At 38.8% G+C, this 15,815-nt stretch overlaps 1 protein-coding gene across 2 annotated transcripts in view; it reads left to right on the forward strand.

The window, feature by feature from the left end:
• ANTXR2 (ANTXR cell adhesion molecule 2) overlaps positions 1 to 15,815 on the forward strand; it is a 150,393-nt gene that overhangs the window by 17,729 nt on the left and 116,849 nt on the right. For both annotated transcript variants that reach the window (XM_045995389.1, XM_045995396.1), the window contains 4 exons: positions 849 to 930; positions 1,400 to 1,507; positions 1,627 to 1,695; positions 2,478 to 2,558. In XM_045995389.1, the coding sequence (XP_045851345.1) occupies positions 849 to 930; positions 1,400 to 1,507; positions 1,627 to 1,695; positions 2,478 to 2,558 (340 nt within the window). The remainder of the gene's footprint in view (positions 1 to 848; positions 931 to 1,399; positions 1,508 to 1,626; positions 1,696 to 2,477; positions 2,559 to 15,815) is intronic.

Below are 15,815 nucleotides of genomic sequence, written 5' to 3' on the forward strand. Positions count from 1 at the left end.
GCCTGCTTCCCTTCCTCTCTCTGCCTGCCTCTCTGCCTACTTGTGATCTCTGTCTGTCAAATAAATAAATAAAATCTTTAAAAAAAAAACAAACAAACAAACAAAAAAAAAACAATGTATTCATGCTTCTCTTAGACATACTGCATTGGGATATTAATCAGTCATGATGAAAAAGATTATTCTGTAGTTTTTTTATCTTTTTCCTTTATATTGCCTCTTTCAAGAGCCCATTACCATCCATGTCTCCGCCCATCCATCCTTTATTCTTTACTCTGTTTATCAGGTATGTACTAAGTACCTACAGTGTGCAAAAGAGTGAGTTAGTGTCTGGAAGGGTGAGAAGATGCTACAAGTGTCACTAGATTCTGAGACACACGACTCTGGGAAACAGGTAGAAACTGTAAATTTCTGTAAGTAGGGGTTAAGTAATGTGCCTCAGAAATTTACAGATAACAAAGAAATTTCCAGCTTGTAGGGAAGTGGGTAAGTGTTTCAGAAATGCTTTTCACTTAAGCTGACCTATACAATCCTCGTTTGTTTTGGATGAAGGAAAATGTTTTACTCCTTAGCATTTAGTCAAACAAATACGATAGAAGTTACCTGTTCTCAGCTCAAAAATGCCTAGAATAGACCTCGATGTTTCAAGATATTTCACATTGGCAGTGCTTTTATTTTTTGTAGTTAAAATATGAATGCTATTAAATGTTTATTAAATAGCAAAAAGTATGAGAAGTTATGTCCTCAAAGCCCGTGTTCTTTCCTCTTACTGAAGGAATCTTGATTGTAATATTGCCATGTTTTTGGATAAGTGCTTATTGTGATCTTTTGTTTAATTTTATATTTTTCAGAAGCAAAATCAGTAAAGGCTTGGAGGACTTAAAAGATGTTAGACCAGTAGGAGAGACATACATCCATGAAGGACTAAAGCTTGTAAGTTCTTCACATTTCTAAGTATGGGAGAGAATGTTTTCTTATTCTGTAATGCAATGAACTCTAACTTCTGGTCAAACTCTAAGACCTCTTTACATGTTTATCTTTAAAGAATTAAAAAAAATTTTTTTTAATGCTTTTAGTTGTTCTGAGGATGAAACTGATTGACTGTGGTGGTAAGAAAAATTTGGATGGCATTTTGCTTTTTAAGGAATTTTTCATTTTCTCTGTGGTTATTTTCAGACTAGTCAATCAAAGCTTAAAATTTATATCCTTAGACCCAATACTAACTACTCTATAATGTGAATCTATGCATATTTCAAATAAAATAGTTAACACAGAATACCCTGTTTTAAAAGCCCGTCTGTAATATTTTGCTTTTGTCAGACTCATAAATTCAGCTTGATGGAACATGCTGGTTAAAAGTTAAGATTAAATTGTTAGTTGGATAATTATTCTTCATTTTCAGGCAAATGAACAAATTCAGAAAGCAGGAGGCTTAAAAACCTCCAGTATCATAATTGCGCTGACTGATGGAAAGCTGGACGGTCTGGTGCCATCATATGCGGAGAAAGAGGTGAGTATGAAGTGAAACCGTGCTTCAAGCCCCAGTGTGCTTTGCTGTGTGTGTCTGCGTGTACAGCCTGATGTTGGAGTAATACCGACCGCCCTGCGCTGCTCTCTCTCTCTCTCTAGGCAAAGATATCCAGGTCATTTGGGGCTAGAGTTTACTGTGTTGGTGTTCTCGACTTTGAACAAGCTCAGGTGAGCACAGCAGATCTGCAGACTTCAATCTAAAGGACGTAATTGTCTTCAGGGCAGTTCTTCAGAATCACCACTGATGGCTCTCTGTGACCCTAATTGGTTGTTAACCATTTTCTATAGAGTGATTTTGAATTCTGCATCAATAATGTCTGGTTTGGATAGGTTTCATTACTAAAAATGAAACTCTAAAGTTTCTTGAATAATTATTTGGTTTAAAGGAACTAATATTATAGAACACACATTTGGATTAAAATATTATGAATACTCCTTCTTGAATTCAACTTGACCTCAAGATTATTATGACAGTCGTATTTAGGTGTTTTAGTTTGATTGAAAACTTGACTCTTAGGAGTGCAGGCACTTGGGAAATCTGTTTAGAGGAAATCCTTAATATTCTCATTCCCAAACCCTGATATTTTCATTAAGTTTTGAAGGTTTATATATATATATATTTTTTTTTCCTGCTCACCAGATGAATTTACATTTAAATTTTTAGTTAAATATGACTAAGATTCCTGTGTCTCTTGACATTTAACAGCTAGTAGAGCTGTGCACTCTTGAGATTCAAACTTGAGACCAGTGTAAAGGGCCTGTGGCAGATTCATTTCATTGTGATACATTTGCAGTAACACTAGTGCATCTCCTTCAGCCCTGACAGGCTGCCCTGGTGAATTAATCCTGTAGTATAATTTTCCAGATGAACATAACTGAAACATAATGAAGTGTATAAAACGTGTATGTCTCAACTACCTGTTAATTAAATGTTCCTGCTTTTTCTAAAGCTGGAAAGAATTGCCGATTCCAGTGATCAAGTTTTCCCTGTGAAAGGTGGATTTCAAGCCCTTAAAGGAATAATTAATTCTGTGAGTATTTTTCTGGGAGTAAGAAAGGCTTATGACTTTAGGTACATTTTATAACGTAAGCAGTAATCTTCGTATCCGTTCAGGTGGTTGTTGTCTTGAAGAAAGAGATTAAGAAGGACATTTGTTTGGTATTGAGAACATGGCGGCATTAATCCTAAAGATGTGGATTTTGTTTGTGTTCGTGGTTGGTATGAAGGCTTGTAGGTTGAACTCTGAGCCTGGGTGTGAGATTTCAAGTCGAAGATCTTCATGAACAGTCTTAACATGCCCTTTGAGCATGGAGTTCCTCACTGTCTTCATCTCTTGCAAGTTTATAGGCTTTGTAGAAGAAGTGTAAAATAAAAATCTGGGCCGGAATGTGTGATATGTGTCCCTCCTCCAAAACACGGTGTTTCTTAGCTCTCAAGCCGGCCCCGTGCAGCGGCGGCTGAGCGGCCCTTGTTGGTTCTGTTCTAACGATTCCTAGTTTCACTGGAGCTCGTCATGTTTCTGTTTGGAACCCAGCAGCCCAGTCTCTGGTGATTGTGAGTTGGGACCCCCTAAAGAGGGGAGAGGAGGCGGGATGATGAGAGGCAAAGCAAGGCTCCTTGGCTTCCACTGCTCAGGTTTATGTCTCCTTTTACTGCCTTTTGCTAGAAGCACTAGGAACAGTTGCTGTTAAGTATTTATGATATTTTGGTAAACACCATCCTAAAACGGAAGTGAATGATATATATTCGCTAAGCCAAAGCTTTTCCTCTCATCTTTAGGTATTTACTGAAGGGAAAAAAACAAAAACAAGAACAGTAAGTCTCAGAGTCTTTGGATGTTTGGTTCTGGCGTTGAAAATTTCTCTTGAAAGAGCATGTTTTTCAGAAACCGAGGGAGATCGATTGCTTTTGTTTTTAGGTAGCCTGTAGGTTTTTTTCCCCCTAATTCATGGAACTTTTCAAAGAAGAAAATATGATTTGGTTAGATTGCATATCAGTACATCTAGTGGACAGGCCGAATGTAAATGCAGAGATTTTATTATTTTAGGAGTTTGATTATGTCTAGTCTTTAGGAAAAATTTAGAAAAAATTTAATTATGTCTAGCATTTAGAAAAAATTGCAGATAAAAAATAGGAAATATTTGGATTCGTATTCATGTGGATTTATATTTGAATTCAAGGTAAATACTCTGTAACTGATTTGTTTTAAAATATAGGAAAGTGGGTGGACAGTGCAAAAGAGAGCATAATTTGATCCTGTAAATAAACAAATCTGTGGATTGTATTTTAAACTTTTAAATAGGATTTCATTGTGCTGGGGAATTAGTGGTTATTTTTATAATTATAGTGGGAAGGAGAGAAGACCTCGCTGGGTTATTCCCTTTGGAATCCCCCCCCCCCCCTTCTATGTAAAAGGTTCAATTCAAAATCCTTGGTGACTAATTGGTTTTTGAAACTCTGTGGGCTGTGACTGCATATTTCTCCTTCAAGGAATTAGTAGTTGACTACCAGAGGAGATAAAGTTGTTTTGCTACATTTATTTATTAAGTTTCATCTATTTTATTTGTATTAGGGAAAGTTTAGACGGAATTTCTAACTACAGCCTTTGTGGCCTGACGTTCTCGATGGACTTTAGCTTGAGTATGTTATGTTGAAAGACTTGGCAGGCAATTAGAAAGATTCGTGTCATTTCAGCCACAGATTGCATGCAAAGTCTCTTGCGTTTCATTTGCTGGGCCTGTGGTGTAGTGTTCATGCTCATTCAGTTAAACTTCAGCTCTTCTGTCAAAACAAGGAGGAGTGAATTGTCCTTTGGGAAGCTAGCCTTGGGGGGGTGGGGGGCGGGGGGGGCGGGGCAGCAGTCACGTGGCAGAGCTGAATGGGGTCTGTACAACCAAAGTTGATCCCGCTCACGGTTGAGATTTTTATCGACATGAGGATCCTGCGATTTTGGCTCGCTTGGTTGAAGTTTAAGGCAATTCAAGCACTTTATGTCTTTTCAAGGCAGGGATTGTTGCATCTCTGGTAATATACAAAAGCTATAATTCTGCCTGGAATTTGAATTGCACTTTATACTTACAAAGTACCATCTTATTTTCAAAAATTATATTTGGCATTTAAAACAAATATACTGCATCTATTTCAGGGTAAGGGCAGAGAGAAGAGACTGTCCCTTCATTCTTTATGATTTACCAGACTAGTGGATAAAATTGTACTGTGGAATGGATTTATGCAAAGCTAAGCAAATGTAAAGAATCAGAAAACTGAGGAAAATTCAGATGTCTGGTACTTTGAAGGCAAGATATTAGCTAAATTGGGAGATGATTTATTTTTTTTTTTTTGCTGGTAGTTATTCATATACATCAGGCCTTATTGTCAATTAATTTCTTTCTTTGAGAAATTTAATTAATTTAAAATTAATTTAAAATTTAAAAATTAATTTAATAATAATTTAAAATTAATTTAAAAATTAAATTAATTTAAAATTAATTGAGAAAAAAATGTAAGCTGATTTTCATGTTTTCTTTGTCTTCCCTCTCTTGCCCATCCAAATCCAGTGACCTAAATGGTCCGGTCCCCTTGCTGTAAATCACATTTTGTTAAGGCGTGGTTTGTACAGAATCAGCTTTTTAATCAGCAAAGACAGGAGTTCACTTTGGAGCCTTCTTTCATTGTAGTTAAAAAATAGAAAAGAAAAGAAATACTGTAGTGGTCCTTTCTCTTATAACTTCAAAAGTGAGTGATGGGAGAAGCCTTTGTTATGAACAGTTTGCATATTAACAATTTAATACCTTCTCTAAAACCCATTTGATTCAGAAAATCATTTGCATGTTTTATTTTGATTTAGAATGAAATAGATCATTTCAAAATTTTTAGATTTCTATCCCGGCAAACATGGTATCTAATTGTTTTCGAAATATTGGTTTAATCGCCAATCTTAAAGTTTAAAAGTGAAAGTTTAAAATTCATTATTAGCTCAAGTAGGTGCTGGTGAAAGCTTTCCTCTTTCACTCCTCCCTTCCCCCCATTATCTGAGTTACCCTTTCATCCACTCATTTATTGAGCTCTAACCTTGCTTAGGATACCTTGTTAAGCCCTGAAGAGGGACATGAACAAGACAAATTCTCTGTTCTAAAGGAGCTTGAAAATAATGATGACTTGAGGCTTGGAATATGGTAGCCCCTGCAAGAATTACAGAATGTGGGTATAAGGACGAGGTGGGAAAGTTCATGGGGTCACTCCGGCTGATAGAGAGGAATCCTGTCTTGCACTTTGCATTAAGATGCCAATATGGCGTCCATAGTCTCTCATGGTTCTGTGGACTCCGGGAAACAAACGGAGGGTTTTTGGGAGGGGGTGGAGGGATGCATTATCCCAGTGACGGGTATTAAGGAGGGCATGGATTGCATGGAGCACTGGGTGATACATGCAAACAATCTTGGAACACGACATAACAATAAAAAAAAATTAAAAAGCCAATATGGCTAGAGTAAAGTTGACAGAAGGATGGGATAAGTTTGGATATATGAAGTCCTGGGAGACTTTTGGTGGTGGAATTTGAACTGTGCTCTGACAATTAGAGTAAATTAGAAGCAGGGAGTCCAGAACTCAGAAGGAGCCTGGGCTGAGGGGCTGGAGAACGGGAGGGAATGTGGCCCGGCCTGGGTTATGGAGGAATAATGAGGGACAAATGTTGACAGGCAGGCTGGATCAGATTATGGAAAATCTCCAATGTTTGAGTGGGGAATTGGCACTTATTTTGTGAGTAACTGGAGAACAATGGAAGAGCAGCTTACGGATAAGATTTGTAAGCTAGCTGAGAAAGCCTAGGAAGAACATCCTTACGGTAATGTGCAGGATGATTTGGAAGACGGAAAGGTGTGTTATAAGTGTCTCGCAAGAGTTCCTTGTGAGAGACGTGGTGAAAGGAAACCTGATAGAGTGAAACCAGTAGGAAATTGGGAATAAGACCTGAGTGTGAGTTCCAACCCGGCTGCTGCCCAGCTGTGTGAAGTTTTGTACTTTCTATCATGCAATGTCCCTGGTTTTAAAATTCTTGTTAAGTCAAACAGGGACAATTCTATTTCGTTGGGTTGTTTTGTGAATTAAATGAGATAATGATTAAGAATGATCTGACTCAGAAGGGTGGGACTTGCAAACATTTGGTAGGAAGCTAGGAAGGTCAGGAAGTTGGGACCATGTAGGATGGGGTTACGGAGGATTCTGTAGGGCAGTCCACGGAGAGAGATGGCTGGAATTCTAAATAATCAATGGCTTAGGACTAAAAGGACATGGCCTTGATAGGTGAGAGGATCAGATCTACCAAGTGGGTCGTAACTACAAGGACTTCTAGATGGTGTAGCTAACCAAAATCGAATAGGTGGCCCTGCCCTGGTTCCAAATCCTCAGGCTCTGGGGCTGTGGCCCAACCAGCAACTGGGGAAGGAGATTCCCATGACAAAAACGGTGTAGAATTTCCAGAGTCCGCATTTAGAAGAGAGCTCCAGTTCTTGTTGGAGAACCCGTAGAGCTGGTAGTGATTCAGAGTAGAAACCTAGTTGTTCAGGGGGAAACAGCATCTCCAATGGACCATCGTTCCTTAGGGTGTATTTTGGGTACTGAGATTCTAGGTCTGTCCCAGTTAAAGTAGGTCAAGGACCATAAGGAAAACATGGCCTGGTCAGAATGCTGTCAGGAACAGGGAGGGGCAGAACCTCCAGGGCTACAGCTTTTCTCTTCCTGAGCCAGCTCGGCAGCTCTGGAAAATATTAGTGGCTGTTGTTATTGCTGTGATGGCAGTGAAACTGGAAACAAGGTGAATTCGGGAGTTCAGTTCCTAGAACCCGAGAGATCACTAGATACAGGTTGAAAAGGACAGAGAAGGGAGTCAGATGGAACTCGGACATTTTGCCCTGACAACTCTGAATAAGGGAAAGCAGGGAAGGTGAAGGCTGTGTTTGCAGAGGGGCCCGGAGTGCTGGAGGAGCCGGTGGAACTGGGCAGAAGGGCAGAGGGAGAAGTTGACCTGGACCTGGGGAGTCCCCACGGGGCATGTCCTTTAGGGATGGGGCAATCCAGGGAAATGTACAAGTCAGAAGACTTGAGAACTGACTCATTGTTTCTCCTCTTGGGTTTTCTCCCCTCCCGTTGCCCACAAACCCAAGGATATAATTCTTCTCTTTCCCACTTCAGATTATCTTTAATATCTTAGAATGTTAAACAATTATTTTTGGTTTCTTGGAAAGGTGGTTGCAAGACTTTTCTTTGAAAACAAAGTTGGTTTTTTTTTTTTTTTAAGATTTTATTTATTTATTTGACAGACAGAGATCACAAGTAGGCAGAGAGCCAGGCAGAGAGAGGAGGAAGCAGGCTCCCTGCCAAACAGAGAGCCTGATGCGAGTCTCCATCCCAGGACCCTGGGATCATGACCTGAGCCGAAGGCAGAGGCTTTAACCCACTGAGCCACCCAGGCGCCCTGAAAACGAAGTTTTATTTGAACTAGTCAGACTGACATGTGAGTGCCACGTGGCTCATTGTTTCATTAGGTGGTATTCAAAATGAAACAAAACCACAGACTGGTGCATAACATGGAAAGAATAAAGATAAAAATACTCCGTGAAAAACCTCCCTCCCTCTTTTTTTTTCCCCCTAAAAACAAGACCTTGGTATGTTATACTTTTTGCAATTATTTCCACAATTGTTTTTTGATCAAGGACCTCAGAATGTATTAAGCAGGGGAAACGAATCCGTTGTGAAACTGGTTTTATAAATAACCCTGATCCAGAGGAATTAAGAACACTATATCCTAGGTGATGGCTGCTAATACCTGAGCTCCGACATTCCTAATGGGGACGTAGAGGAGCGTAAACATAAATAGGAAGGGAATGATCACTCCTACGTGAAGGAAATTTAAATCAGACTGAAATAGATGATTCATAAAGAGAAAAAAGTGCAACGTGTGTTTCAAAAAATAACTTCATTCGTAGTGCTGAAAAGGTAAGCTTCAGCTGAACTTCGCACCGAATTGTTTGTATCAGTAATGTCTATTGTTTTTGAAACGTTTCTAAGAAAGGTGTCTACATTATGTTTTAATGAAATGAGAAGACACTGCAAAATCATTTTCTTTCCACGCAAATAATTTTCATGGAGAGGTGCCTAATGAACAATCTGATAAGACCTCAGTTTTAAGTGATTTTAGCAGGTTCTGCTACAAATATTGACTGCTTAGTTGTGGAAATCTTTATTTATAAAATCATGGTTTGATAAAAAAAAATCTGAAGTCTGAGCTAACGATAAAGATGCAGTCACAGGAAAAAAAACCCAAACTGGTAGGACTTACTTGAAATTGGAAATCAGTTTCTAGGACTCTTTAAAAAAGACTGGCTGTAATATGAGGCTCACTATAAATCAGCTTCTTCTGGGCTTCTGTTTATCCATGGATCGTTAGTACTGAATATAGATGAAGTGTCTCATTATAACATCGTTCACATCAGTGGTCGGAAGGTTGGGGCCATAGTTCCTCCTCCCTTTTTTGCCTAGTGTCTCATATAGCTTTAGGTAAGTAGTAATTGCTTAATTCATATATATCAACGAATGAATGAATAAAATTTACTTTTTGAAAATATTTTCATGTTTTTATAATATGGTTATGTTGTATTTAAGCATTTTAAAAAAACTTTTTTTTTAAGATTTTATTTATTTATTTGACAGAGATCACAGGCAGGCAGAAAGGCAGACAAAGAGAGAGGGAAGCAGGCTCCCCGCTGAGCAGAGAGCCCGATGTGGGGCTCGATCCCAGGACCCCAGGATCATGACCCAAGCCAAAGGCAGAGGCTTTAACCCACTGAGCCACCCAGGCGCCGCCCCCCCCCCCTTTATTTTGGCCAGAAAATACTTTACTTTGAATTGACTTATGATTCCATATAACTTTGATTTCATCATCTTATTTATATTCCTCTGTACTATGACTAGGGTGTCAAAAACCAAGTTCATACTAGCTTAAGAGGAAAAAAAAACTTACTGTTTTATATAACTGGGCGGTCCAGAGGGAGGAAATTGCCTCAAGTGTAATTGAGTCGGGAGAATCAATCCAAGTTCTTATGATCTGTCTTCATCAGTTTTATTTGCCTCATTCTTTCATTGTTCAAATGAGTGTCAGATGACGGTAATGCCTGAGATTTCAGGCTTTGGGACCAGTTGGCTTTACAAAGAGAGAGCTGTCCTTTTGGAGCATCAGTATACTCTGTCCCAGACAAGGACTCTCAGTGAGTCAGTTGATTCAAGTGCTCCTTCCCGTCACATGTTTAAACCGGCCAGAGTACCACGTCTACCCAGTGATGAGCGGTCGGCAGCGAGGTGGAGAGGAGAAGGCATCATGATCCGTAGCCTCACTAAGGGCCACATGCAGTGCAGAATGCTTTCCTCAGTACACGGGGAACACTGTTCCTATACCTGTAAGGGTGAGAAAGTGTTCTTGGTAGGAAAAAAATTCAATAGCTGTTATAGTCCATTATATTCAAACACCTTTAAAATGTTTTTGCCATATATTCTAACAAGGCACTTTATTCCTTCCAAATTCCAAGAAGCTAAAAAATACAAATAAAAAATTTGTTCTTAAGCTACTCATTTTAGGTACTGAAATTTTATAATCTTATCGTGATATCCGTAGTCCAGTACTCTATTTGCATTTCCATGATAATTTTACTTAATAATAACATTATTCTTTTTTTTTATTAGATTGGAACTGTAGTTAGGAAAATCTACTTTTAATAAATACAGCTTTGTGGGGCACCTGGGTGGCTCAGTGGGTTAAAGCCTCTGCCTTCGGCTCAGGTCATGATCCCAGGGTCCTGGGATCGAGCCCCACATCGGGCTCTCTGCTCCCTGCGGAGCAGAGAGCCTGCTTCCTCCTCTCTCTCTGCCTGCCTCTCTGCCTAGTTGTGATTTCTCTCTGTCAAATAAATAAATATTTATTTATCAAATAAATAAAAATATTTATAAAAAATACAGCTTTGTGACATTTTGTGAGAAAACTAAACTGGTACCATTGGGTTATATAGCCAATATTAAGTGCCAAATGTTTATTTCTTAACACCAATCTTTTGGGCTACAAAAGACAACCTTTAGAGGCTCACCTGTTCTTGAAAGCAAATTCAGTGAAGTAGAAGGACATCGATAAGGAGGATAAAATGGTTAAGAGTTATGGCTTAAATGTACCACCAGTATAGAGTATAATGGATAAATGCATGATTTCTCAGCTACATCTTATTTTCCCCCAAATATAATAATTCCCAATTTATTTGGGAACTTTTTTTTTGAATACTGTATACTTCATATAAGTATATATATATACACACACACTTTTGAATACTGAAAAAGACACTTTTCTGGGGTTGGGTCACACATATTGACATGGCACCCTTGACTTTTCTGAATTCATTGTTTTAGGCGTAGGTGTTGGATTGTAAAGCTAGTAGAAAAGCTGGCACGTCTTTGCTTTTCTATCCTTGTGGCATAGGGAAATACTTTATTTGCCACGCTGGATATTTCTATCCTTGTGGCATAGGGAAATACTTTATTTGCCACTCTGGATATTGAAAAATTAAGTAGAACAAAGACAGACTTAGAATGCTCAGCAGATAGATTTCGCATTTCAGTTAATAAAACAAGAGAGTGAGCAAACAGGACTAATATGAAATACTGCAGGTATCAGAGTGAAAAACATATTGGGATTCAGTTTCTTTAGATTCTAAAACAAATAGCAGGGGCGCCTGGGTGGCTCAGTGGGTTAAAGCCTCTGCCTTCCGCTCAGATCATGATCCCAGGGTCCTGGGATCGAGCCCGGCGTCAAGCTCTCTGCTCAGCAGGGAGCCTGCTTCCTCCTCTCTCTCTGCCTGCCTCTCTGCCTACTTATGATCTCTGCCTGTCAAATAAATAAATAAAATCTTAAAAAAATAAAACAAATAGCATATTTGTTATAACTTTATCCATAATTTCGATGTGCTTTTTATGGAAAGTCTATTCATCCTTTAAGAAAGCCTTTAATGCTTATTCTGAATTTGAGCTGACCACAAAAAAAAAAAAAAGTGGAGGCAGATAAGCTTCTTTTCAAATCTCAATCCATTTTTTGGCTGATTTCTATGTTGTAGTGAGAAAGGAAGACCTGCTAATATGATTTGTTATGAAAATTCAATTGTGAAATGCAGAGGAACTTAAACGTCATTTGAGGTTTTTGTGTCAATTCCTGATATGGGCATATTTTTACCAAGAGTATTGTCAGAACTATTCATCTGTTATGTTTGGAGCTGAAAAGAGTAAAAGGCAATGATTATAACTCACATTCTTCCTTAGATTTCTTAGAGTAAAAGTTTGTTTAAAAATTTCTCACTGGTGCTTATACAACTCGCTTACGTGCCAAGGAGGAGAGAATCCATTTTTAGTAATGGGCCAGCGCAGAGGGTGCTGTATCGAGCAGCTGGGATTTTGAAGCTCCAAACACTTTTTAAAAAATGAACTCATCCAAAACACGTGCTTACAAATCATCTTTTAAAAGATTTTATTATTTTAAAATAATCTCTGTACCTGGAGTGGGGCTCCAACCCTCCACGCTGAGATCAGGTGCCGCGTGCTCCGTGCACTAGCCCCATGACGACAAATCATAATCATTTTTCACTGATGTCATACCTCTTAAAGAAGAATACATTTGATAGGGATGTTTGGCAGCCAGAGAGAAAAGAAAGATCATCTGAATATTGAAAGCTAAGAAGGAAACAAGAGAAGATTGTGAAAACAGTCTTACATTTGTTTTAGCTGTGTATTTTATACGTATGTACGGCTAATTACAAAGGCTTCATTTTGTTGGGACCTAGGAATAATGCTGTTCAGTGATTTTTCCTTATGAGATATAAACTTGGAATCCTTCATATTAAGATGAACTCCTGTCGTGCTTAAAGCTGCTCAGTGAGTAAGGAAAAAAACACTCGCTTTTTAAGATTTACTATTATCCTTACTGATATTTTTTGACATATTGTATGTCATGGAAATTAGCAGTTTCTGTCTGTTAAAGACATACCCAGGGTGCTTGTAAATTATCTATAATGTTCTATTGTAGATCATGTTATATATCCAGAGTTGGTGTTCAAAATTTATTACTACAATGAACTTTTAAAATTTTTAATAAAGTTGAAGAAAACGTTATAGATATCTAGGTAGTGTATTGAATTTAAGTGTAATGAAATAATCTATTTTGGGGGAAAATCTTTAATATTTAGAACTGACTTTTACACATAAGATCACAAATAAACCAGTCAATGGGATTTAATTTTTTTCTTCTTTCACATATCCTGCCTAGAATTAACCACTTAAGATACATATATATTAAGTTCATGTATCTTTTCGTGTTGTTTTTATTGTTTCTCAATTTTTTTTTTCCAATTTGGCTCATTGCCTTATCAGTGGCACAGTTACCAAAATTTATACGATGCAAAATAAGCTTTCTACTGTGTGTGACTGGAGATGTGATTTGATTCATTCAAGTAGTGCCTAATTAAGCTCTGTATTTTTTAATATGCTTAACTGTTCAGTATTACACACCTCATTTATTTGTCTTAGAGTCAAAATACTCATGCTTTTTATTAGAAAGTTTTACATTTACTTTTCAATTAATTCAATAAACATTAATTGAGCAGCTGCTATTTTTAATATATGGAGTTATCTACCTTTTATATTAGATTGGGTTTGAATATGTGGTATTATCATTCATTAAAAAAGAGTTTACCTACTTTTTTCTGGAATGGGCTGTATTCTATTTTCCAAATATAATAACCTGAATAGCCATTCAGAAATTGGAAAAAGTACAGATTTTTGTTTATATTGTTGTGGAAAATTTCTTTTTTTTAAAACTGATTGCTTGGTCTTCAAATCATAAAACCTAGATATGTCTCCAACGTTCAACATCAACTTCAAAGACACTGCATGTCCTAAGTCATAGGCTGCCTTTGTTTCTCCATCTTACTAATTTCATGCTGAGGTTTGTTTGTTTGTTTAAAGATTTTATTTATTTATTTGACAGAGATCACAAGTAGGCAGGGAGGCGGCCAGAGACAGAGGGGGAAGCAGGCTCCCTGCTGAGCAGAGAGCCTGCCCTGGGCTCGATCCCAGGATGCTGGGATCATGACCTGAGCCACCCAGGCGCCCCCATGCTGAGTTTTTATCTTGGGTGTCTCTCAACTGCAGTTTTCCACTAATTAATTCTATTTTATCTTAAATGCCCGAAGAAAAAGGCCACAACTATGTACAAATACGCATTTTTTTCAGGCCATAATACGGCTTTTACTACTTCTTCCATGTCCCATATCTGTTATTATAACACGTGTACATTATGTAAACATGTTGAAGAACTTACAAGCTCTCAAATCAGAATATGGTTTCATATATATCTTAAAATATCTCAGAAAGAAGAAATCAAATATGGTGCTATCTGGTTATTTCTGCTGTAGATGGCTCCTGGATGAAACTGCCACTTTTCCTGATTTTTATTCAGTAGTTAGAAAGACCTGTTTGTAACTTTATAGGGAAGCAAGATGAGTTGCTTTGTAACCAGGAGGATATTTCAGAGTTGTGTCTGACTGCGCAGTGGTTCTCACCTCTGTTCCTGCGAACATTGCCCGTTCTAGCTACAGAGTGCGTGGCTGCCCCTTGCTACTTGTATGTGAATTTGGCCCAGAGTGAAATCCTGCAACCTGACCGCAGAGCATTAGATGTAGGCTCACTCCGAATTCATTTGAACCTGCCTGGAGTGGTCGGGCGAAACGCCATTCTGATACTTCATTCAAGTGGCCCTGCAGAGAAGGGACAGCAACAACGGGACCTACTTTGATCTTCTGCCAAACATCCGTGATCTCAGATGCCAGCAGGGGACAAGGTCAGGGCTGACTCCTAAGGCTGCATCTGGTCCTCCTGCTAAGCAAAAACGAACCCAGAGGGAGGCACGAATAACCATGCTTCTTCTATCCCCCTCCCTTGCCAAATAGCAAAATTCCATGAAATTAATATTTGTGGTGTGCACCGAACTAACCGGAGTATTTGGATGATCAGAATTGCACAAATAGTGAATTAAAATTGGACACACCAGATAGAAGCGACAGAAAACAATTACAATTTGTAGTGGTGAATGCTATTGTTCCTCTTGTAGTTGTATCCCAAACAACTTGGAAGAGGGGTAATATTTGTTCAAATTTATTATCGTAATACGGGGCAGACTTTTTATCTCATGTATGAAAGGAAGCGTTCAAGACAAACACGTGTCATTTTTTAATTTTTTTTAAGGTATTTATTTATTGGAGGGAGAGAGAGTGTGTGTGCAAGTGTGCACCCACGTGTGTGCTGGTGTGCGTAGGAAAGGAGCGTGGCATGGGGGTGTAGAGAAAGGGAAAGGGGGAGAATGCCAAGCCGACTCAGCGCTGAGCACAGAGCCTACGCAGGGCTCGATCCCACGGCATGGAGATCACAAGCTGAGTGGAAACCAAGAGTCTGAGACTCAGCCAACTGAGGCACCCAGGCGCCCCAAGACAAATACATTTGAAGCAGTCCTGAATGTTTTATTAAGGAGAAAGGACAGTGACTGTGATTATAGAGATTAAATATATAAAACTGTCTTCTAGGCATTAAATTCACAGTTTGCAAAAACGTGTTGGGGTATAGAATTTTTATACAAATTACTAGAATTTAGAATTCTGTGTCTTTTAACTTCTCTTCCATTTTTTTTAAAAGATTTTATCCATCCGTTTAACAGACAGAGAGATCACAAGTAGGCAGAGAGGCAGGCAGAGAGAGGAGGAAGCAGGCTCCCCGCAGAGCAGAGAGCCCGCCCGACGCAGGGCTCGATCCCAGGACCCTGGGATCATGATCCGAGCTGAAGGCAGAGGCTTTAACCCACTGAGCCACCCAGGCACCGCCCCCCTTTTCCATTCTTGATTTGTACTGGCTTATGAACACAAGTGTTGCCAGTGGTCTTGTGTTTACCAACAGCTGCTCTGCGGGGACCTCTCTCTCCTGGAGTTCACACCTTCATCTTCCACCCAGCCATGCCCTGCGGGTCCAACTGTAGGTTAAAAAGTTTTCAGAGACTCCGTGGTTCACAAATAGCATAAGAGGGAAAGAAAGCAAGGGAAGAACAGCCGAGGAGCAGACCTCCCTTAGGCAGGCACGGAAGTCCACCTCGTTTTCCAGTGTGTGCATCCCAATATAAAAAAAAAAAATAAGATTTTTTTTTTTAATTTATTTGACA

The sequence above is a fragment of the Meles meles genome, chromosome 2 (genome assembly GCF_922984935.1).
Source record: "Meles meles chromosome 2, mMelMel3.1 paternal haplotype, whole genome shotgun sequence".
In the NCBI taxonomy this organism is placed as follows: domain Eukaryota; kingdom Metazoa; phylum Chordata; class Mammalia; order Carnivora; family Mustelidae; genus Meles; species Meles meles.